At 42.4% G+C, this 25267-nt stretch overlaps 1 protein-coding gene across 1 annotated transcript in view; it reads left to right on the top strand.

The window, feature by feature from the left end:
• The first annotated feature begins 11063 nt into the window (after window positions 1–11063).
• Window positions 11064–25267, top strand: part of psip1a (PC4 and SFRS1 interacting protein 1a) — a 56649-nt gene continuing 42445 nt past the window's right edge. The window contains exons 1-11 of the mRNA XM_056280271.1: window positions 11064–11109; window positions 11530–11635; window positions 11724–11800; window positions 12860–12998; window positions 13438–13527; window positions 13928–14014; window positions 15857–15916; window positions 16248–16308; window positions 22561–22654; window positions 22891–23071; window positions 24647–24729. Coding sequence (XP_056136246.1) covers window positions 11564–11635; window positions 11724–11800; window positions 12860–12998; window positions 13438–13527; window positions 13928–14014; window positions 15857–15916; window positions 16248–16308; window positions 22561–22654; window positions 22891–23071; window positions 24647–24729 — 944 coding nt within the window. The 5' untranslated portion in view covers window positions 11064–11109; window positions 11530–11563. The remainder of the gene's footprint in view (window positions 11110–11529; window positions 11636–11723; window positions 11801–12859; window positions 12999–13437; window positions 13528–13927; window positions 14015–15856; window positions 15917–16247; window positions 16309–22560; window positions 22655–22890; window positions 23072–24646; window positions 24730–25267) is intronic.

Genomic DNA, 25267 nt, shown 5'->3' on the forward strand with positions numbered 1-25267 from the left:
GGAATAACAAATCCAGGATGGCGGGGGAAATTGTGCAGAAAAAAAAAAAATCAAGGCTCTATCCACAAAAAAATCTAGAATCAACATGAAGAATATCAATGTTTGTGGAGAAAAAGAAAAAAGACATGTTAAAATATACATTTATTCAGAGCCTTGGCAAGATCAAACAGCAAAATTGATCTGCTCTTCCCTCAACCCTTCCTCTGCTCTCGTCTCTCAATCCCTTTTCTCCACAAGTATCGACTTTCTGCATGGGCCATCGCCATGCAGACTCCAGCCTGGCCTGCTGTCACCTCTCTTCAGCCCACAGCCTTTAATATTATGGGATAAGGTTCATTTTACGGCCTTGGGCAGACATGTGTTTCTAGCGGTGCACAGTGCCCTATTCATGCTCTCTCTCTCTCTCTCTCTCTCTCTCTCCCCTCTCTCTCTCTCTCTCTCTCTCTCTCTCTCTCTCTCTCTCTCTCTCTCTCTCTCTCTCTCTCTCTCTCTCTCTCTCTCTCTCTCTCTCTCTCTCTCTCTCCCTCTCTCTCTCTCTCTCTCTCTCTCTCTCTCTCACACGCACACGCACACACACACACACACGCACATGCACATGCACACACCAAAATATACATGTGATTGTCAGCTGGATTCTCTCAGAGACACAGAGGGTTCACAGGGTCTTGTGCACATCGTTAAATGATTCTCTCATCAGAATAAAGCCTGACTATAGATCTGAGTCGAACCAATATATTTACAACATTTCCCCAGTGTCTTCATACATTGACCCAACAGAAAAACAGATTACAGTCACTCACTTTGGCCCATCAAACGTGATTAGTGTGTTCTTCCGCATTAGTTAATTCCGGACCCTTTTTAGTATAGAAATGTCTCAAACCTTCCAAAGTGATGAAATATCTGTGAGGACAATTAACAAATTAAGATGCCACACTCAGTAAGAGATGGCAGCATGTCTTGCAGTTTGGTAATAAATGTGGCAGGACGATGAATGTGTTAATCAAATGGTTTCAGTTTGCATGCCCTTTGTGTTGAGTGTTCGGTCACAAATTTGCTTGTGTCAAATGACGCATTAGAAAAACATCTTAAAGTTATTATAATTCAAAATGAAATAAAGTCCTAAATCTCATGTGTGGCCCATCAACCATGAAACCACTCGTTTTCAAAACGGAAGATTATCATTTTTCCTCTGGTTAAACGAGAACACCCTTTTGGATCACTGGATCCATCAATAATGTGATGGCAAACATTTTGAGTTTAGTATTGCACTGAACCCATAGAAATCTGATCCGAATAGAAATATGTTTTCTCCCACACAAAGATGGATGTTGCACAGTACTACATTTTATATGGGGCAAGCCTGCAGACCAGATGTTTGTAATGACCGCTTAAAGAGTAGTATACAACTCGGGAATCGAAATCATAACTTGCTCACCTTCCTACTGTAGATATTTGCACTCTGATATGTTTGCACCAACGCCCTCGTATGGGCCTATACGGACGAGGAGCCGGCAGTCCACCAGTTAAGTATCAGATGCAAACACATTCCTACAAATGCCTGACAGTCTGAGGCACAATCCCCCTGTTACAGGGGCAAAACCATGCTCCTTGTGCTTTCACATTTGCATGCTCTTCACCACACTTCAGGGATCAGGAACATGTATTGTCATTTCTTTTGTGTACTTGCGTACACAAAAGAAACGACATTTCGTTTCTCCCAGCCCACAGCAGTGCAACACAAAAGACAAAAACACACATCCAAAATTTCCCAAAAATGACAACACCAAAAACATACAAAAACAGAGAGAACAAAGTAACAAAAAAAAGACAAACAGTTAAGAATACAGTCCACTCACCGCAACACAGTCCAAAAATTCCACTGTCCAGAGAACGAACTCCAGCCAGGATGACTGTCGGAACTGCCGGTCTGCATGGGCTAGCAGTTAGCTTAGCCTGCCCCGCTTCTGCATCCTGTCAGACCGCCCTGGGTGTTTTGTCTTCGGGCGGAGCTTCGGGCAGGGCCGTGGTCCTTGGGCCCACCGGATGAAACAGCAGCGCAAGCTCTCTCAGCCGATCCAGCACCAGCTCTCCCAGCCATTACACGAAAAAAAATCGACGATCAAAATAAAAACTTCACACGATGACACAAACTTAGATGCAGATGTAGACGTGGATAAAGACACTGCATAGTTGGTAGGGTGAGTTAGTGCCGCCATGTTGTTCACAGTTTTCACAAGGTTGTTTCAGTACTCGTTATAAGGATTAACTCTTGGTTAAGATGCAATGTAAAAAATTTTTTTTTTAAAAAGATAGTTGATGCAGAGAGTGAAGTCAAGTCAATTTTATTTGTAGAGCCCAATATCACAAATTACAAATTTGCCTCAAGGGGCTTTACAGCAACACAACATCCTGTCCTTAGACCCTCGCATCGGATAAAGAACAACTCCCTTAAAGAAACCCTTTAACAGGGAGGGGAAAAAAGGGAAGACACCTCAGGGAGAGCAACAGAGGAGCGATCTCTCTCCCAAGACGGACAGATGTGCAACGGATGTTGTGTTTACACAATTTACAGAATAGAACATTGAAAGATGATAACAGAATTATAATGGAATTTTAAGATATATGAAGAATATGATGAGCAGGGTGCCAAGCAGTGTCCAGACGCCACCGGAACAGCCCAGGACCTGAGCCACACAATCAGCTGACCATGTAAAAAAAATAAAAAAGAAACAGACAGAGAGACAGCTTCACATGGTGGTGCATTCAACTGTGCAACAAAGTACTTTTTGAATGCATACAGTGTGTTTATTTGTTACATTAAATGAAGGACTATTGTCTTAATGCAAGAAAAGCTTTGGACAAACAGTGCAGATACAGGTGCAACACCTGCAGTGGAGGTAAATCTAAAATGGGTCACAGAGGAGGATCGATGCACCAGGAAAACGATACAGAGAGGGCAGGCACTGCAGGCATCACTAAAGTAAATCACATTAGACATTGAATCATGATGAAAAAAAAGAGGACAGGACAAAAACACAGCCAGAGAGAGTTATTGTCAAGAGAAATTAACTGTAACATTTTTAAACCGAGAGCATGCAAGACATCAACCAGTCATTCATCTGAAAATTGTGTTTATGTCCTCAATAAAGGGCCACAGATTTGGGGGACCTTGAGCATGAAAATTTTAGGAAATGATCTTGTTTCTGTGGTTAAGCTGGAGAAAAAGAGGATAGGACACTTGAACTAAATTCCTTGGAGTCCACATCAGCGAGGAACTTTCCTGGACATCAAACACGCAGGCCCTTGTGAAAAAGGCCCAACAGTGCTTGCATTTCCTGTGGAGGCTGAGGAGCACCCGTCTATCCCCCAAAATTCTCACCAACTTCTACCACTGCACCATAGAGAGCATCCTGGCCAGCTGCATCTCAGTGTGTTACGGCAACTGCACATCAGTAGACCAGAAAGCTCCGCAGCGGGTCATCAAGGCAGCCCAGCATATCACTGGTACCCAGCTCCCAGCCATAAAAACATTTATTACAAATTCTGCCTTCGAAGGGGTCTGAGCATCAGCAGAGATCCCACCGACCCCAACCATAGACTATTCTCCCCCCCCCCTGCGCTCTGGGAGGCACTACAGGAGCCTCAGAGCCCGCACTACCAGGCTCAAAATCAGCTTCTTTCCCCAAGCTGTTGCCCACCTGAACCTGGCTACCCACTGAATGTCTGTGGATATTTTTAAATATTTTGTACTCGTGCTCTTTTTTAACTTATCTTTAGCTTTTGGTCTTCATCTGTGTATATCTTATACAGTGTTTGGTGTGTTTGTCTATGTCTGTCTTGTACTGTTTGGCAAAGCCGCAGCCCTTATTTCATTTTTAACATGTGCCTGCACATTGACAATTAATGAAAATAAATTGAATTAAATGTATTTGAAACATGCTTGAATCCTTAACTTCCAATGCATCCACATTAATGGATGTCACATTGGTGTGGTTAAATCTATCTGTGTTATGGAGCTGTAAATAGAAAGTTGATCAAATAAAACAATGGATCGGATAACTGAATATGTCAAAAAAAAAATTTTTTCAAATGATAGTCAACATATAGTCTATAAAATGCAACTCAACTCGAGGGTCAAAGCTTGGATGGCTGTGTAAATAAATTTGCAAAGACTTACCAACACACTCAGAAATAGAGGTACGAGAGGAGTACATGTTCGTACACAAAACTATGTCTTCCGCAGGCATACCATCGCAGGTATGTTTCAGTCACTGGCTCCTTAACTGTAGTTTTGGTGGTACAAATTGTAGGGGTGCAAAAAGGGACTTGCAATAAAGGATGTTGTACCTACTTAGGGTACAGCCCCAACTACAATATTTGCTCACCAAAAGGTAAAATTTTATTCTACCTTTTCTGAGTGAAGAAGTACTGAAACTAAAATTAAGTCCTCTGAAATCCATCCTCAATGGGTTTTTTTAAATATGGGCCATATCAAGTAAATATCTAGAGCGAGCAGAGGATGCCTGTACTTAAACCTCATGACCTGTGACTCTGCCTGTAGCCAGAGCCCATCAACCATCAACAACGATACTCCTTTTTAAAAGCTGTCTGTTGCTGACCATCATTTCTGGTCCCCTCCACTCCATCACCTGGGACAGATACAGTCCTGACCTGTCCTGTGATGTGACAGTGTAAATGTACATGTCCAGTGGGTGGTCCCACATGTGAGCCAGCCCAGAGGTCACTCAGTCACTGTCCCTACGAGGCAGTCCTGCCGTGGGTCACCTGCTGCCCGCTATCCCTCTCGTTATTTATCTCTCCCCGACAGTCCATTTCTCTTCCTGTCAGTTCCCCTCCTCTCTCATCCCCATTCTCACTTCTTCTCCAATGAGTTTGGCACTCATCCTCCCATCGTTGCGCCAGAACCTGCAACCCCCGGCCAAGTCCTGCTGAGTCGACCCTTTCCAACCGCCTTGGGCCGGGTCGTGGGACTTTCTGCTTCGGGGGCCTCCCTAACGATGGGGTCCGGGCCATGGGCCTATCAGTGAAAGTCCTCCATGTGTAAGTTGCTCTGACCGGCTGGCGGGGCTCCTCTCAGCGGCCCACCAGAGGGGTAATTACCTCCCTAGGTTGGGCTTGGAACTGGACTTCTTGGCCCCTGAAGTCTCCGTGGACTGGTCAGGATGCGGCACTCCCTTTCATTAGAAGAGAGGCTTACAGAGGCAGAGCCTCACTAGTGGACAAAGTGAAAGCCCTCCTTTTGCCAATGATAAATTGGTTTGGCTCGCAGACTGGGGGGGTACAGAATGACACTCAGAGGATATAAAGGGGATGAGGAAGTCACAAATACAGCACAAGAGAGGGATGATTTAGCAGATAAAAATAACTTAAGCTGAAGGTACAGCAAGAGACAAGACACTGGACCTCCATTGGTAGCTGCACAGTTTGGCCTCTATTCAAGTAATATCAGCCAAGGACCACACATCAAGGACAGAGCTCAAAGTGTGAGCAAGTGGTGGACATTAACATCATTAACATCAATGTAGACCACAGTAACGACAGGAAAATAATTGCTATCATCTCTACTAGGTCATTTAGATGGAATTCTCCCAAAGCCATTTACAGTTTTTTGCACCTTCCAATTACCTCACAGTGCTCATAGTCAGCTTAAAATGACATGGTGAGGAGAGAAAAGAGTGAATAGAACATGTAATTAGCAAGTGGTTTCATGTGAGTGCTCTTTGATTTATAATTCAGCATAGCGAGCACCCCTGCTACCCAAGGTTACTGCTCCTCTGAATTAGCTTTTGCGACTGGGAGAAACCAGTGTGTGTGTGTGTGTGTGTGTGTGTGTGTGTGTGTGTGTGTGTGTGTGTGTGTGTGTGTGTGTGTGTGTGTGTGTGTGTGTGTGTGTGTGTGTGTGTGTGTGTCCAAGGATAAGGGGTGCAACCTGACTAATTTGTGGTCTGTTTGAGGTGAGTTTAAAGAGGGAGGACGATGTGAAGCCCATACCTAGGCATGGCTATCTGCCTGCCAGCCATTAGATCTTTAAAAAAAAAAAAAGAAGTTTTGGCATATGGGTCGATGGGGAACTGTGATATGGTTTTCGCTCTTTCTCTTTTTCTCATGTGAAGCGATGAGACCAGATGATGGGTAAATCAGTCAGTCAGTTTGCAAAAGATCTGGAAAAAGGGCAGCTATCTTTGATGAAAACTTGCCAAACTCTAATAGTGGCGATAGCAGCGATACCACAGAATGGCTGTAGCTGATGAGCTGGGATAAAGTGACATACATAGAAGGAGAAAAAAATCTGAAAGCCATACAGATCAAACTTGTGTATGCAGTTACGTTCTTTGAAAATTCATTGGTGTTATTCTAACTCTAACAGTAAGTTTGAAGGGAAGGGTTTTGGGTTTTTTTCTGTCAGCAGTGGCCTCATTTTTCCTCAGCTCTGCCCAGTACATGCAGGATTCTTCCCACTTCCCCATGGGTCCAATGATCCCCTGATCATCTTATATTCTGACGCCCTTATAAAGCTAATGTGCTGATTTTACGTTTTCAACCTGCCATGATCCCCACAATCCCCTCTGTTGTCTCTGGTTCCGCTTTCGCGCGCAAGTGAGGATCCACTGCCGCTTTGATCACAGTCCCCCGTTAAAGGTTTAAAACGTCTCAATTCCTGACGATTGTTGGGGCCCCTGTGGTTTACTTTAAGCATTTCCCTATGCCCCCTGTCCAAATTCACAACTCCTAAATGAGGAACTTCTCTCCCAGCTTCCCATCCCAGCACCGCTTTCAAGTTCCCTCGATTGGGTGCCGTGGCAGTAAGCCCTAGATTTTGTCTCCTCCATCTTTGTCAAGCCCATTTGCCAAATACAAAAAAGGCCCAATAAGCTAGGTCTTCATTGCTGCTCTCAAAAGTAATCCCCAGCTCTACCACTCTTGTGAAAATCAATGCAAAGGTTGAGAGGAGGTGAAACTCCCTTCTTAACTCATCGAGCTGGGAAGTGATAGTCCTTGGATCATTCTTTTTTTCTCTTATTGTGGCTGAATGATGAAACTAATTGTCCAATTTCATGCAACCTTGCATGTTTTCTAGATGTCCTTTATTAACACTCCAAACCAAAATAACAGGCTAATGAAAGATTTGAGAAGATTTGAGGCTTTTCCTAGCAGTAGTAGTTGTCCGGATTGAGGACATTTTTTACATACTGTGCCAGAGCCCAGTTGTTTGTTGTGTTGCTGGAAGCACGTCCTCTGAATATTGTTGCGTTTCAGTTTATCCAAAGAGCTAGCTCTGCAGGACTGGTGTTTGTGTATAGAAAAGAGGGCGAGCGCTGGGCAAGCAGTAGATCTGCCAGCCACCTTGGCTAATGTCAGGCTAACGGAGGCTCCAAACCAGTGGGGTGGGATGTTCCACTACAACCCTCTGCCCTATGGTCTACCTTCATAATTAATATGTTGTTGTATCAAAGTTGAAGCATTTGCCTTCGAAATGTCCCGCGCCCAGCCCCCTTATTAAAGACCTGACCTCCAAGCAGCTGAAGGTTGCTCTACAAACTTGGCTCGCCCTCGAGTGAAAACATCTGCTTCCCTTGCAGGCAGGACAGCCACGGACCCCACGTCTCAGCTGGCTCCCACACCCCGGTGAGAGAGCCCTTCTCCTGTCCTCACACACTGACCCCGACATTTATAACCCAACTCCCCTGGACCCCTCGAGCCCCCAGGCTCAGGTCCGGTCCTCTCCGTCACCTCTCCTCTCCTCTGTCCACCACTGCGGTCACTTTACTGCTCAGAGGACCTCTCTTGTCTTGTTATCCCCACATCACAGCCTGTCTAGCGGAAGAGAGGGACGGGCGTAGGGAGGAGGGAGTGGAGGGAGGCAGACGGGGGAGGAGGCATCTGCGCTACTCCCACAAAGCGGCGACTGTTGGAAGGCTGACAGAAGCATCTGTCATCCCCTGCCTTCACACACTCACCTGCTGTCCGAGGGCCTGACTCTTTCTGTCTTGCTCCATCCCTCCCTCACACTTTTCACTCCTCCCTCCTCCCTCCATACGAGCGCTCTCAGCTATGATTCAATGCTCTCGTACGCCTCCTTTAGAGAACCCATTCACTTAAACCTTTCCCACCCTTGGCTTCATGTATTAGATTCCTCGGTGCCAACATACAGTCACAGAGCCTTCAACATTTAACACCGGTGCGTTTAATTTTCCAGTAATTTTATTGAAAACCGTTTCCTTATGCAAATCTAAAGGAAGAAAACATCTCTTTTCGTTTCAAAAGTGTGATCAACGGCTTGAATCGCTGTCCCTTTTCAAACGTGCTAATTCCAAAACATATATCAAACAATAAAAGTTGGCATCGGGGTTGTTCCTGCCAAACATCAATCAAGATGAACACGAGGTTGCACTTTGCTGAGTCCTTGGCACAAGAAGTAGTACTTCGTAAACAAATATTGCCATGGCGTTAATGAATATACTGACCTATCTGGTGACTACTTTATCATTCTCCAATGGCATCCTCACCCACCCCCAAATGGGCTGAAGGTTTGCCAGCAGTGAGGGGGAAAGATGCCAATCCATGCATATGATGACACACACACACACACACACACACACACACACACACACACACACACACACAACACACACACACACATGCACGCACAAACAAACAAGCTCAAGGACACCATTGCTCAACAAACTATGTGAAGGTGCCTTTCATTCAATGTCACACAGCTGTACCCACACCCAGAATCAACGATTCTGCTCATTTTCTAAAAGATTATTATTTGGTATCATGGTGGTCTTCCAGTTAGAGACTGCATAAAAGTTCTCTTCACCTCAGATGTGTCTTATCTACCTATAAGTGCGCATTTTCATTTCGATCAGAAATGACAGTGTAAAAGTTCTTTTGTAAATAAGTGCAACTGTGGGGGAAATGCTATTTCCACGTATTTACAAAAGCAGCTTTTTGATGAGCTGTAAATGACAAAAAAAAAAGAAAAGAAAGTAAAATAGAGCCTTTTTTGGTCCATACAATGCAATGCATTTGCAATTATGTGCATTAAGTATTGCTGCAACTGGAAAACTTGAAAAATCATTGTCAAAGGTTCATCCTGCATATACAGTCAATTGAAATATTGGAACACTAGTTGAAAAAACTTTGGTCATTTACTTTTGCTAACTGCTGGCATGATGAGCAGAGGGCATCACCAAAGTATAAACAGGTAATCTTGAATAGGACTGGATAAATATAAAATGGGTTGAATATAAAATAGAGTATGTGGGCAGGAGTGTTGCATAAAAGAGAGAGAGGTTAACAAATGAGTGAGGGAAGATGGCAGGACCTCGTTGGCTCTCAGGGACAGAGTGGGTTGGGGTTGTCTGCCAACACCTTGTCTGTAAGGGTGAAGGATAGTCACCACCACCACACACACATATACACACACCTACATATATCTATCTCTCCATTGCCCCATCCCTGGCTTCCACTCACCAAATGTCTTAACAAGAACCCCACTAAGCTGGCTGGAGTCCAACAGCAAGGTCTCTCACCTCACAGGCTGGACAGGGGGCCTGGTTGCTCCTGTGAGTTATTCCTGGGCATGGACCTGAGTTACTCCTCTCTCCCTTCTCCTTTTGTCTTGCTCATCCAAGTCTCCTCTTTTCCCAATTCCCCATCCTGGGACCCTGGGGTTGACAGGCCTGTCCTTCACATTCATCAGTACCTCCTCTTTGTGTATGTAACTCATGCACACACACACACACACACACACACACACACACACACACACACACACACTGGCATACAGTCACTTTTACCTATGTGTGTGAGGGAGTGTGCGTGTGTGTGTGTGTGTGTGTGTGTGTGTGTGTGTATGTGTGTCCTTGTGCCAGCTATGGGGGGGGGGCTAGAGTGTCCAAGCCCATGTGTGCGATCACATACTCTGCAATCACCTTCACATACCTCTGGCCTTTGTTTTTATTTGATGAGTTAGTCACATATTCAGTTATGTACTGAACAGTACAGTTTTACAAAAACACAAAGCAATTCAGTACACAGTTAATACAAAATCACAGTCAAAGTGGATCTTTTTTATGTCAGCTAATTTATTTCACATTTATTGTGATAAAATCTATAAATGATTTTGAAGTAAAGGAACAGATGGTAAGACTTGAAATTGTTGTTTTCGAATCTTTGTATCAAAGTAATTTGAAATGATGATGAAATAAAAAAGACTGAATCAGACTTGTCCGTAAACTTATGCTGCTGTGGAAGGAGAGCAAGCCCATCACTGGCGTTACAAGGTCCGAGTTATTGTGTTAGGTACGACAAAACCACCAGAGGACACTATAATCTACAATGTACAATGTATTGTACTGATCTCGGATAAAAGCTTAGGAATTTACAAGATTTCTCCACCAGATGCCCCCATTTGGTTACTGGTGAGGAAGTCTTGAACGCATCAGCCTAGAGACAAGAATACATTTCTTTTCATAGAACTAAATTACCGAAATTTTAACCATTAACAACTTCGGTTTATTGAATGGCATGCCACACTTTATCATCTACATACTAAGACCCCGTCTGTCGCTTTAAGTGTCTTTTTTTTCCCTCAAGCATAAAATGGAACGGGCCAGGTGCGATGAAAAGTTTGTATGATAACAAAACATAGCGATAAAACTATATTATCAATCAAGACAACAAACATTATGCGACTTTACAAAATCTAGCCTGTGGACCTTTTTTGTTGTTGGTTTTTTGGCCTGTGGACCTCCATCAGGGAAGTGCCGTAAGACTCGCATCAGTACCACCAAAGGGTCCCGACACGTTTGATTTAAAAGGAGGAGACACATATACCGCTTTGTCAACAAATGAACAAATTTAACCAGCTCTTCGTCCATCGAACAGTACGTGTTCCCTTTCAGGTCGAGTAAAATTGCCAGAACTAATAAACAACAGGCAAAACAGATGTATGCATGTATCGTAATTAAAACAAATACCTCCCCCTTCCCCTTGCTACCTCGACTTGGTATATTCCGGTGCGGCTCCGAGCGGGAGCGGAAAACGTGTGTACTGCGGGAAGAGCAGCGTGTCTCGCAGGTAAACTTTACAAAACTCTCCGTGTGTGAATCCACTACTGTTCCACACAAGTTAAGAATCAATATATGTGTTGTATGGGCTTCATTCAGTTGTAGCTGAGGTCGATACCCCGCAGTTGTTGCATTATGGATAACGTGGTATAGCTTCAAGCTAACTAGCATGTTCGCTGTCTCAGACGGATGTTGATTAGGTTAGGGGTCGATTTTGCTCCGTTTGTCGCCACGTAAGGCTCCAGGGGCTTCTTCGAGTGCATTTAGCTGGTTTAATCCATTTACATTTGTCATACTGAACATCGATAGTCGTGTTTGAATAGAGTAATAGTCGTTAAATGGAACTTGGTAGTGGGAGGGGCGCACACACACACTTACGGAATGTGTAAACTTGATTATGTATGACTGGATACTGCCCACCTTCGTTTAGGAAACACAAGATTCAGGGAGGCAGAACACTCAACATGGCTCGTGATTTCAAACCTGGAGATCTGATCTTTGCCAAGATGAAGGGCTATCCCCACTGGCCTGCCAGGGTGAGTCTTGGACATGGGAAGTCATTATCAAAACATATCCTGCTCATTGCAACCAAGCAACCTTTTTTCTCCTCTCTCTCTCTGCCAGATTGATGAAGTCCCAGATGGTGCTGTTAAACCATCCAATGTCAAGTTCCCCATCTTCTTCTTTGGCACCCACGAAACGTTAGTAACTGTTTAGGCCAGTCACATCAACTGCCATAGACCATACATACTTAAAGCCACCTAGAGTATTGGACTAGCTCTTACAGCGATTGATTGTACTGTCAGATTGGAATTTCATATTAAGGTTTGTCTGACTCTTCAGGTTATGAAACATTTTGTTGCTTGAACCATGGCTATTTAACCCAAGGTTGAATATTCAGGTTGATGGGAACACAGAAAAACACAATATAAAATAAGAATTTGGACAATTAGGGATTTAGACTATACTTTCAATTGAGTGATAATGATCTATTTAAACCTCAGTAGTTTGACATTTGAATTCTTAGCTTTCAGCTTTAAACTAACATAAGACATGTATTTCAGCATTGTACCCAAGTTCTCATGCACACAGCCCCAATGTAGTTTACTGTGCAGGACTGAAACAAGTAAAAGTGAATGGGGTAGTACTGTTCTTTCATTCTTGCTTTAATACAATCCACAAATCATCACACCACATGGTAGTATTGACAATAGGTTATATGAACAAAAATTCAGAACACTATCAAAAAATAACATCGAGTTTTTCTGGCTTTAGGAATTTGTTGCAAAACTGTCTTAAACGTTGCATGTGTACTACACATTCCATATCTTTTAAAACCGTGAAATAACTGGTTTTGTGGATTGAGCAGTGAGTCGGCCATAGCTACTAATTGTTTTAAATATGAAATTATTTCTTGTGTCATATTTTAGGATCATAGACAGGAAGTTCCCACAGGTGCACAATGTTTAAAAGATGTTCTTGTTGTAAGTTGCAGTGTTTCTTGACTCCTATGGGGGCTTTTCCAAGACTATATTTTCTGCTAGCTGTTTTTTGGCGATTGTCTCGCAGGAATGGCAGTGTTGCTCTACTGCAGTCTCTTTAAGTGAGTCTGCCCCAAATAATTGATTGATTTCCTGGATCATTCAGTAGTTCACTTCAAAATTCATAGATATTAAAATTTTAAACCTTTGTCTGTTTTGGTTCTGAAAGTAACAAATTGGCATGGTTTTGAAAAAAAAAAAACTTCTTTCTATCTACAGTGCATTCCTTGGTCCAAAAGACATCTTTCCTTACCTGCCCAACAAAGAGAAATATGCCAAACCCAACAAGAGGAAGGGTTTCAATGAAGGGCTTTGGGAAATTGAGAACAACCCAAAGGTTGAACTAACTGCACCCAAGGTACAACTTCCTCCTCCTTACCATCAAGATATTTGCAGGGTTTTATCGCCAGAAATTGACCTAAGCCTGGGATTGCTTTTGCCTCAAATATTGTGATACTGCCGCAGATTTAGGGGTTCTTGAAATTTGGTAATACAAATGAAAATTACAAAATGAGTTTCTGCTTTCTTACATTACCAATTTAAAATCTCTGAAAATTGACACAGTATCTGATTTGCAAGCCGTTCCATATATATATATATATATATATATATATATATATATATATATATATATATATATATATTGGAGCAGTATCTTTTCAAACATGAATTTTCCTTAGCTATTTATAGCTTATCTCTATTTCTAACACCCGTCAGTTGTACAAAATTACTGTAAGTGCATTCTGTGATAAAGGGACCAAAGTTATGTTGTTAAATAGTGTTGTTATGGTTTGAAGCCAATCTCCACAGAGGTTTTGACTGAAAAGGATTCGGACAGCAGCCCAGAAGGTGAAGAGGATGTAGAAGATAAGAGGATAAAATCCAAAGTAAGTAATGATTTTCCAAGTCAAACAGAAGTAACTACTTTCAAATATGTTGTCCTTTTGATAGCTTCCTCCTCCCTACATTGAGATACTACTGCTCTGTACTTGTGTTGTCTGTTTATGTTTCTACCTTTTGCTATGTTTGTGTAAGGTACTTTGCATCTCTGTTCTACACTGGAATTACTTACCATTGCATAGGGGGTTTGTCAAATTAATACCTATGCTTTTCAGACTCTGTATAACATAGATGTTTCTTAAGAAGATTTTTTTCAAGGCTTGTATGGCGATAGAAGTCTGTTAAAATGAAGGATAGATGCTAACTTTTGCCTCTTAAGTACCCTTTTAATGCCCCCCCTCCCCATTTCCTACTCTGGGTCCTATGCTATGTCTTGGGTGCATTCAGGTTCCAGGAAGTGAGGCTGAACATGACAATGAGGAAGAGGATGAAGGGTCTCTGGAGGTCACTGAACAGGGCTCTCAGAACCAGGATGTACGTACTTTGCATGATGAAGTATCATAGGAGGTTTATATAGGCTGGCCCAACTTGTACCAGGGGAGAGCATGTAGCTTTTGGTGGAGATTAGTTGGTGGTTTGTATCTGTTCCATCCAGCCTTGAGTGGAGATTCAAGGTTTGTTTTTTTATGTTTGTTGGTTTATCTCAATATTTTGTGCTAAGTCCCTGGTTTGAGCTTGCTATGCTAATAATGCTGGCATGATCACCGATTATAAAAAAGCGAGATAGAGTTTCTCAATTAATTTTCTCTTGAGTGAGGGAGATTAATGACTTGGACAGCAAGAATAATAAAACATTGAGGATAGACATTAAAAGTCAAATACATTTTGAAAATGGCACTAGATCCTACTGGTGTAGCTAAACTTTGCCAATTTCTGGTTACGTGTGATGTGTAAAAATCATAATGGGGTAGCATTTCTCTTATCTTCAATGTTAACCACCCTAACACCTCTTCAACGTGTTTACTGCTTTATGTTGACTATAACCATCATTTTCACCACGTAACTGCTGTACACGTTGGACTAACAAAGTGTGTTATGAACTGCATATGTTTTCTTTGCTTCACTTTGCAATCGGTTTGTTTGATTTTTATTTTTGCATGGCTTTCTGTGTACTCTGGAAAAAGGTAAGTTTTGTCTCTACTTTCACGGGTTTCCTTTTAATACAAGCTTGCACTTGAATACCTTGCTAAACTCAGGATAATTTTTGATGGGTGACTTTAACTGTTATTATTATTACTTGATATCACCCTATGCACCTTTGTAGTCAGACTAAAACTACTTTTGGATTTTGATATAACTTAATTTAAGTGCCGTGAATTTCTTTCCACTGTTATGCAGCAGGCAGGGCAAATGATCCAAAAATGGTTGTGTAAAAATTAAAGGAAGAATACGGTCGATAAAGAGAAGAATGAATGTCTGCTTTTGTATATACTGGGGTTTTTTTTCTTCCATTGAACGATATTAAAATAATACAGTTCCCTTTTTCATGTTTACTTTCACTGTTTATTTTCTTATTTAACTTTGCACCAACTACTACTACTACTTTTGGTTTCTCCCGTTAGGGGTCGCTACAGCGGATCATCCGTTTCCATTTCTCCCTGTCTTTTGCATCTTCCTCTGTCACATCAGCCACCTGCATGTCCTTCCTCACCATATCCATAAACCTCCTCTTTGACCTTCCTCTTTTCCTCTTCCCTGGCAGCTCCATATTCAGCGTCCTCCCAATATAACCAGCATCTCTCCTCCACACATGTCCAAACCATCTCAATCTTGCTTCTCTTGCTTTGTCTCCAAACTGTCCAACCTGAGCGGTCCCTCTAATATAATCGTTCCTAATCTTGTCCTTCTTCATCAGTCCCAATGAAAATCTTAGCATCTTCAACTCTGCCACCTCCAGCTCCACCTCCTGTCTTTTCGTCAGTGCCACTGTCTCCAAACCAGATAACATAGCTGTTCTCACAACCATCTTGTAAACCTTCTGTTTAACTCTTGCTGGTACCCTTCTGTCACAAGTCACTCCTGACACTCTTCTCCACCCACTCCACTGCACTCTGTTCTTCACCTCTCTTCTGCACTCCCTGTTACTTTGGACAATTGACCCCAAGTATTTAAACTCCTACACCTTCCTCACCATTCCACTGTTCTCTCTCTCATTCACGCATAGGTATTCCATCTTGCTCCTACTGACTTTCATTCCTCTTCTCTCCAGAACTTTGCACCAATTAATAATTCAAATATTCCAGAAGAGCTGTACTGGTAGTGAACTTGATTGGGGATGGGAGTATAATGAAATTGATAAAAAATGTCATGTTTTAGGACTCTGCACAGAAGGAATCTACAGATGCTCCTAAATCTAAAAGAGGGAGGAAGAAAAAGGTTGGTTATTTGAATTCATGAGTGTACAGGGGTATACTGGTCTTAAGAAAAACATAACCAGGAAAGTTATTTTGAAGTACAGTGAGTTGAAAACCTAACCAGATGACACAGTAACTTTCAGAAACAAGCATAATGTATTTGGAAATCATTCAACCTCATTAAACTGCATGCAAGTGCAGAGAAACATCAGCTAGATAAAGTGCAATATTTAATTCAGTGTAAGTGTTCAGAGAAAGCATTTGAGCCAACATAGTAGTCAATTGACCAGGAATACCCTGGCTAAGTTTATGCAATAATTTTGAATTTGGTTGTTGTTCCACCCCTTCCCCAGAGTGATGCTGAACAGGACTCTGATAAAGAGGATACCCCACCCAGTCCTACTAGTCCTTCAGGTATGCCCAGTGATATTATGGCTTGTCCATTATGTTGTTTATTATGCTTTGTGTACTAAGTAAGTAAAGTTTATTTAGTATAGCACCTTTTCATAGAGCAAGGTCACAAAGTGCTTCACAAGGGTCTTCTTCTTTTGGCTTCTTCCCTGTTTCTCAGGGGTCACCACAGCGGATTTTACAGTTTCCATCGATACCATGTGAATGTTTCACCATAGGTCCATAGGGTTAGTGGTTGTGTCAGGGAGGGCATCCGACATGACATTTTGCCAAATCAGTATGCGGATTGACAAGTGCTTCCCAAGAGTAAAATTTTTAAAAATAAGACCATAAAACAGGAAAAAAAAGACCTTAAAGCACAAAATTACAAATGCTAGGCAACACCAGGCAAGTTTGAATAAATTAGTCTTCAGCTACTTTTTAAAGGCGTCAACAGAAACTGAAGAGCGTATGTCTAAAGATAGCGTATTCCAGTGTCGGGGGCACAATCACCTTTTGTTTACAAACGAGAGTGAGGGATAACCAGTTAGCCCTGGTCAGCAGACCTAAGTGACCTACTGGTGATATAGGGATGGAGCAGGTTGCAGATGTATACAGGTGCCCGACTATGCAGGCCTCTTTGTGAAAACAAGAACCTTAAAATAAAACCTAAACTTAATGAGAAACCAGTGTAAAAAAAAATAAAATGGGTGTAATGTGAGTCGGCCTGCTGGAACTGGTCAACGGCCTTGCAGCAGCATTCTGGACCATCTGTAGACTGTCCAGGAATGACTTGCTGAGAAGGTGAAAAGGGAATTGCAGTAGTCTACCTGGGATGATATTAAAGCATGAAATGATCATTTCTAGCGCAGGTTGTGACACAACAGACCTGAGTTTGGCAATATTTCTTAAATGGAAAAAACGTGGGGGTCAGCAAATTACAAACCCCAATTCCAATGAAGTTGGGACGTTGTGTAAAACGTAAATAAAAATAGAATACAATGATTTGCAAATCCTTTTCGACCTAGTATATTCAATTGAATACACTACAAAGACAAGATATTTAATGTTCAAACTGATAAACTTTGTTTTTTTTTTTTTTTTTTTTGCAAATATTCACTCATTTTGAATTTGATGCCTGCAACACATTCCAAAAAAGCTGGGACAGGGGCATGTTTACCACTGTGTTACATCACCTTTCCTTTTAACAACACTCAATAAGCATTTGGGAACTGAGGACACTAATTGTTGAAGCTTTGTAGGTGGAATTCTTTCCCATTCTTGTTTGATGTACGACTTCAGTTGCTCAACAGTCCAGGGTCTCCGTTGTCGTATTTTGCGCTTCATAATGCACCACACATTTTCAATGGGAGACAGGTCTGGACTGCAGGCAGGCCAGTCTAGTACCCGCACTCTCTCTTACTACGAAGCCACGCTGTTATAACACGTGCAGAATGTGGCTTGGCATTGTCTTGCTGAAATAAGCAGGGACGTCCCTGAAAAAGACGTCGCTTGGATGGCAGCATATGTTGCTCCAAAACCTGTATGTACCTTTCAGCATTAATGTTGCCTTCACAGATGTGCAAGCTACCCATGCCATGGGCACTAACACACCCCCATACCATCACAGATGCTGGCTTTTGGACTTCCATGATTTCCAAAAACAATTTGAAATGTGGACTCGTCAGACCACAGCACACTTTTCCACTTTGCGTCAGTCCATCTCAGATGAGCTCGGGCCCAGAGAAGCCGGCGGCGTTTCTGGGTGTTGTTGTTATATGGCTTTCGCTTTGCATGGTAGTGTTTTAACTTGCACTTGTAGATGTAGCGACGAACTGTGTTAACTGACAATGGTTTTCCGAAGTGTTCCTGAGCCCATGTGGTAATATCCTTTACAGAATGTCATTTTTTAATGCAGTGCCACCTGAGGGATCGAAGGTCACGGGCATTCAATGTTGGTTTTCGGCCTTGCCGCTTACATGCAGAGATTTCTCCGGATTCTCTGAATCTTTTGATGATATTATGGACTGTAGATGATGAAATCCCTAAATTCCTTGTAATTGTACGTCGAGAAACGTTGTTCTTAAGCTGTTGGACTATTTGCTCACACAGTTGTTCACAAAGGGGTGACCCTCGCCCCATCCTTGCTTGTGAACGACTGAGCCTTTCGGGGATGCTCCTTTTATACCCAATCATGAGACTCACCTGTTTCCAATTAACCTTTCACTTGTGGAATGTTCCAAACAGGTGTTTTTTGAACATTCCTCAACTTTCCCAGTCTTTTGTTGCCCCTGTCCCAGCTTCGTTGGAACGTGTTGCAGGCATCAAATTCAAAATGAGTGAATATTTGCAAAAACAATAAAGTTTATCAGTTTGAACATTAAATATCTTGTCTTTGTAGTGTATTCAATTGAATATAGGTGGAAAAGGATTTGCAAATCATTGTGTTCTGTTTTTATTCACATTTTACACAACATCCCAACTTCATTGGAATTGGGGTTTGTAATATGTTGATCGAAGTACATAGCCTGATCAAAAATAACACCAAGATTTCTAAGATTAGACTGTACAGCTGAAGAAAAAGACCCAATACACTGAGCAACCTTAGAAGATATACTATCTGACGCAGTGATAAGGACCTCCATCTTATCTGCATTTAGCTTTAAAGAGTTGTTGGCCATCTAGTCCTTAATGGTGATCAGACAATTGTGCAAAACAGACAGTTTGTCATTCATTCATTCATTCATTCATTCATTCATTCATTCATCCATCTTCAGCCGTTTCTCCAGGGTAGGGTCACGGTGGCAGCAAGCTAAGTAGGGCACTCCAGACATCCCTCTCTCCAGCAACGCCCCCCCAGCTCCTGGGGATCCCAAGGCGTTCTCAGGCCAGATTGAACATGTAGTCCCTCCAGTGAGTTCTGGGTCTACCCCGGGGTCTCCTCCCAGTTGGCCATACCCAGTAAACCTCCAAAGGAAGGTGCCCAGGAGGTATCCTAATCAGATACCCTAACCACCTCAACTGGCTCCTTTCGACGTTAAGGAGCAGAAGCTCTACTCCGAGCTCCCTCTGGATGTCCTAGCTCCTCACCCTATCTCTAAGGCTGAGCCCAGACACCTCACAGAGGAAACTCATTTCAGCTGCTTGTATCCGCGGTCTGGTTTGTCAGTCATATCTGGCTTAAAAGAGATATAGCCGAATATCATCAGCGCAGTGAGATACCTTTACATTTGCAGATAATATAACCTAAGGGGAGCATATACAAAGGATGTAATATAGGACCGAAGACAGAACCATGAAGCACACTACAGGAAAGAGCAGCAGTTTCAGACATGTGGGACCAAGTGACACAGAAAAACTCCTATCCGAGAGATAGGAGGAGAACCAGTCCAGGGCGCTCCCAGAGACACCACCCACTGCCTAAGCCTTTCAGTCAGGATGCTATAATCAAAAGCTGTGCTTAGCTCCAGCAGTACCAAAACAGTGCATTCACTCGCATCAGAATACATAATTATGTCATTGCAGACTCTGAGAAGAGCTGTTCCTTCTGATGGAAGCCAGGTTGGACTTTATCTAAAATGTTGTGTGCAATAAAAACCGCAGCGAGCTGTTTGGCAATAACTTTCTCTAAAATATTTTGAGATAAATGCACCTTAGATAAGGGCCTATATATTTTTTGGGAAGGGATGGATCAAGGTTAATTTTTTTCAAAAGAGGCTGAACAACTGCATGTTTAAAATAAGCTAGGACACAACCAGACTACGGGGAGCTATTTATAATAGAGTCCACACATGGGCAATTAGACCGAGTACATTTTTGAGCAGGGAAGTTGGTAAAATGTCTACAGGGCTTGAGGAAGGTTTCATACTGCCCACCAAATCAGTGAGGTCTTGCAGAGAAATAGAAGGGAAACAGTCCAAAATTGACAGCCGAGTTGGATAAGTAAAAAAGGGAGTAGGAAGAGGGGATGATGCTAGCCCTAACATCTCTAATCTTATCCATAAAGAAAGAGAAAGTTGCAATCATTTGAAAAGACTGGCACATAAGGAGGTGTAGGAGTGACAATTTTATTGATGGTGTTTAACAGGACTTTGAGGTTGTGTTCACTGGAGGAAATTGGGTTGGCAAAGTAAGAAGCTCTCGCATCCTAAACCATGTTGCTAAAAACAGTTGAAAAAAATTGTAATAGAGATGGTGAACATGGAGCTTGGTGGATTTCCACAGTCGCCGGCTCTGCCCTCCGACATTTATGACGGAAACAACGAATAGTGTCGTTCAACCAGGGGGATGAACTGATGGAGGGAACAAGTCTCATTTTACTAGGAGGCACGTTATCCAAAACAGTGGAGCAATGTGTATTAAAGGAGTGGACCAGACAATTAACATCAGCATGAGAAGACAACACTGCACTTGGGTGAAAAGCTGCAGAAAACTTGGGTACCATTCACATTTGAACCAATACCTTTTTCAGTATTTTATTCTCTTTGTAATAACAAAGATGTAATTTCAGTTGTAAGAAAATAGGTAAACAGTCACAAAACCGTCCAGACCCACGGCACACCCACCAAGTGTGAAGTCGATTGGCTGAATGGTTGTCGAGCAAATCGAAGGACAGACAGACAGAGGCTCCTTACATTTTAGTTAGATTATTATTCCGAAAAATTTTGAACTGTATATAGTTAATGCACCAAAGATGAACAAGAACACATACTAAGGGTCCCTCTCAGGTTGTCCATTAGTGAGTGACCACAATTTGCAACACACAGCCCACGGCGGCACTTGCACGGTGCTCTGGGAAAAATAAGTCAGCTTTTCATTTCGCATCACAAATATTGCAGTGAGCATTGTTTCTGTCAAGTTTGGAAAAGTGTAACCACACTTGCAACTGTTTTTGGCTTGCCCTGACTGTATTGGACTTGAATAAGCTGTAAGTTTAGGTGAGGGGTAACGTAGTCTTGCTCTCTCTCTCTTTCTCTAACATATACTCTCTCACCAAAATGCGTACTTTCAACAAGTGGTAAATTCGGAGGAATTATTTAAAAGGCTCATAAGGAATCTTATCAGTATTTATTTTAATTCAGAACCCGCTCATTAGGTACCGAAATTTGGCACCGATTGATCTAACATGAATAGGTACTCGGTAGTACTGACGTAATTCGGTTGGTACCCTTTAAAGTATCAAGTTCGATACCCAACCCTCGTAAGCCAGTCAAGTTCTTCCACAGAAAACTCGGCAAACCATGTCTTTATGGACCTCGCTTTGGGCATGAGGATATTGTCACACTGAAAAAAGGGAAAAGGCCTTCCCCAAACTGTGTCCAGGAAGCTGGAAACATACAACTCTCTAGAATGTCATTGTCTGCTGTAGCATTAAGGTTTCCCTTCACTGGAACTAAGGGGCCAAGCCCAAACCATGAAAAACAGCCCCAGACCATTATTCCCACTTCACCATACTTTACAGTTGGCACTATACATTCAGGCAGGTAGCATTCCTCTGGCATCCACCAAATCCAAATTGGTACATCAGACTGCCAGATAGTTAAGTGTGATTCATCAATCCAGGGAATGTGTTTTCGCTTCTCCAGGGTCCAATGGCGGTGTGCTTTACACCACTCCAGCCGATGCTTGGCATTCCGCATGGTGATCTTAGGCTTGTGTGCAGCTGCTTGGCCATGGATACCCATTTCTTGAAGCGCCCATCAAAGTTCTTGGGCTGACATTGCTTCTAGAGGTAGTTTGGAACTTGTTAATGAGTGTTGGCAACCAAGGACAGGTGAGCTGTACGTGCGTCAGCACTCGGTAGTCCCATTCTGTGGTCTTGCATGACCTACTGCTTCACCGCTGAGCTGTTTCCAGTTCACAATAACAGACTTACGTTTGACCAGGGCAGAAATTTGACTAACTGACTTGTTAGAAAGGTGGCATCCTAATGACAGAGCTAACTTGAAAGTCACTGAGGTCTTCAGTGCAACCCATTATACTTTGTCTATGGAGATGATATGGCTTTGTGCTTGATTGTATGTACCTGTTTATAATGCGCGTAGCTGAAATAGCCGAACCCACTAATTAGAAGGGGTATCCACATTCTCTTGGCCAATAAAGAGAATAAAGCAAGAACATGAGTAGGGTAGCTGAAACCTACATGTGTGTGTGTGTGTGTGTGTGTGTGTGTGTGTGTGTGTGTGTGTGCGTGTGTGCGTGCGTGCGTGCGTGCGTGCGTGCGTGCGTGCGTGCGTGCGTGCGTGCGTGATCACATGTGTGCGTGCATGTGACCAGGTGGAGAGGGTCCCAAACGTCGAGGGAGGAGGCCCAAAACTGAGAAGATGCTGTTACTCCAGCAGTTGGAACACCAAGGCTCTGGCAGTGAAATGTAACTATATGAAAAACAACACATGCAAATACAGAAATGTTTTCAATTAATTTATGTGTTTGCACTACACAGGATAATCTCACATTTTTTAAAGCGAAAAAAAGGATATAAGCCTCCAGAGTGCTCAAAACCACAGTAGTAGTTGTACCTATTGTTTCGGTTTGTTTTAGTTTAAAGGGTGTCCTCCCTCCTTACATTTTCCTTTAAGGCTTTTGACAAACGATCTTTTTGTTTAGGGACTCTGGTGAATCTGAGAGGAAGAGAAAGAGGGCAGCAGAGGACAAATCCAAGAGTGGAGAGGAGGAAAAGAGGAAGAAAGATGAGAGCAAAGGAAAGGATGCAGATGGGAAGGAGCCAGAAGCCAAGAGGAAGAGACAGACTAAGGATGACAGCTCCTCTGGATCAGAGGATGAGGAGGTAGGTTGAGAGTCCACACAGAATTCTCCAAATTAAAATTTCTAACAAAGAATTGAATAAGGCCCTTCACTGATCAACTATTTATTCCATGATGTTGCAGTTTGGAAAAAAATTGGGTTCCTCCATATGTTGTTAGCATAGCCTGTCAGATTTTAATCAGGGTACCTCTTTTAAATTGTCTTATTTAAAGCTTCATCAAGCAATTTCCAACCACTAGAGGACAGATGGTAACTCTACAGAGATTCTAAAACAGACACTCACAACTAGGCCACTCCCCACCTCTCCCTCCATTTCTCTTGCAAGAAATTAAAGCCCATCACCTGATTGTGGCCGAACTCATTGTTTGTAACAGTTACAGCGGGCTGAGTAGAAAGGGAGGGACACAACCAGAGAGGGAAGGAGAACTACACGGGTGTTGTCTCTCAGTGGGAGCAGCAGTGCTACCAATCTTACACAGTACAGGGAGTAATTTGATTCACTTTTCTACTTCTACTACTACTTTTGGCCGCTCCCATTAGGAGTCGCCACAGTGGATCATACGTTTCCATCGCTTCCTGTCCTCTGCATCTTCCTCTGTCACACCAGCCACCTGCATGTCCTCTCTCACCACATCCATAAACCTCCTCTTTGGCCTTCCTCTCGTCCTCTTCCCTATCAGCTCCATATTCAGCGTCCTTCTCCCAATATACCCAACATCTCTCCTCCACACGTCCAAACCATCTCAATCTTGCCTGTCTTGCTTTGTCTCCAAACCGTCCAACCTGAGCAGTCCCTCTAATATACCCGTTCCTAATCCTGTCCTCCTTCGTCCCTCCCAATGAAAATCTTAGCATCTTCAACTCTGCCACCTCCAGCTCCACCTCCTGTCTTTTCATCAGTGCCACTGTCTCTAAACCATATAACATAGCTGGTCTCACAACCATCTTGTAAACCTTCGCTTTAACTCTTGCTGGTACTCTTCAGTCACAAATCACTCCTGACACTCTTCGCCACCCACTCCATCCTGCCTGCACTCTCTTCCACCCTACCCGTTACTTTGGACAGTCGACCCCAAGTATTTAAACTCATACGCCTTCGTCCTTGCATCCTCATCATTCCACTGTCCTCCCTCTCATTCGCGCATATATATATATATATATATATATATATATATATATATATATATATATATATATATATATATATATATATATAATATGCACACACACACACACGCATCACTGGATTATTTTGCTTCTTATTTGTTGAACACTTTCCCTACCATTGAATGTTTCTTTTAACAAAGTTATTTTTATATATATATCACATCACGCATATAGTCATTTGAGTCACTTTGAATATAAAAAATATTGGTTGATACAGCTGAAATGGCCAATGTTAGATTTTTTTATTTACTGATTTTCTCTTTAAATTACCAGTATTAATGTCTGTGGAATGTAATGTTTTATTAATTAATGAAATTAATCTAGTTCAATCTCAAGGTAGGTATATCCAAAAGTGTTTAAATTTTGTGTGAGGAGTGAGAAGAATACAATGTATGTTGGAACTTAAGCCCTCGTTCCTGAATTCTTACAGAGAAGCAGGGGTCGGAAGAGGCCTCAAAACTCCATGGAAACTGAAAAAGATGTGCGAAGACGTAAGGCAGAAGAATTTCGAGAGTAAGCGCATATACACACACACACACACACACACACACACACACACACACACACACACACACACATACACAAACAACCTGGTTGACAGTGATAACTTCATTTTGTGAACAAGGATAGAATTTCAAACACTTCAAGGCATATATACAATATTAGATTTCTCCACATACCACGGGATCTGTCTGCCCCTCACCCATAGGCCTCCGCTGTCCACCACTACTACTACTACTACTACGACTACTTTTGGCTTCTATCCCCCCTAAACCTAACACAGCCATGCTAGCTCCAAAGGAAAACATGTTGCATGTTGCTCTAAAGTCATTGATTTAAAAAAAAATGCTCATGAAAAAACCTTATGTAAACTGATTAGGTAGAGCATGGCAGATAATGACTACTCTGGCTTTTCATCAGCTAGATGCTGTCAGGCACTGCAAAATATCGTACAGTCAAGTCAGTTTTATTTGTATAGCACAAATTAGCCTCAAGGGGCTTTACAGCAACACAATATCCTGTCCTTAGACCCTCGCATCAAATAAAGAAC

The sequence above is a fragment of the Lampris incognitus genome, chromosome 5 (assembly GCF_029633865.1).
Source record: "Lampris incognitus isolate fLamInc1 chromosome 5, fLamInc1.hap2, whole genome shotgun sequence".
Taxonomy (NCBI): domain Eukaryota; kingdom Metazoa; phylum Chordata; class Actinopteri; order Lampriformes; family Lampridae; genus Lampris; species Lampris incognitus.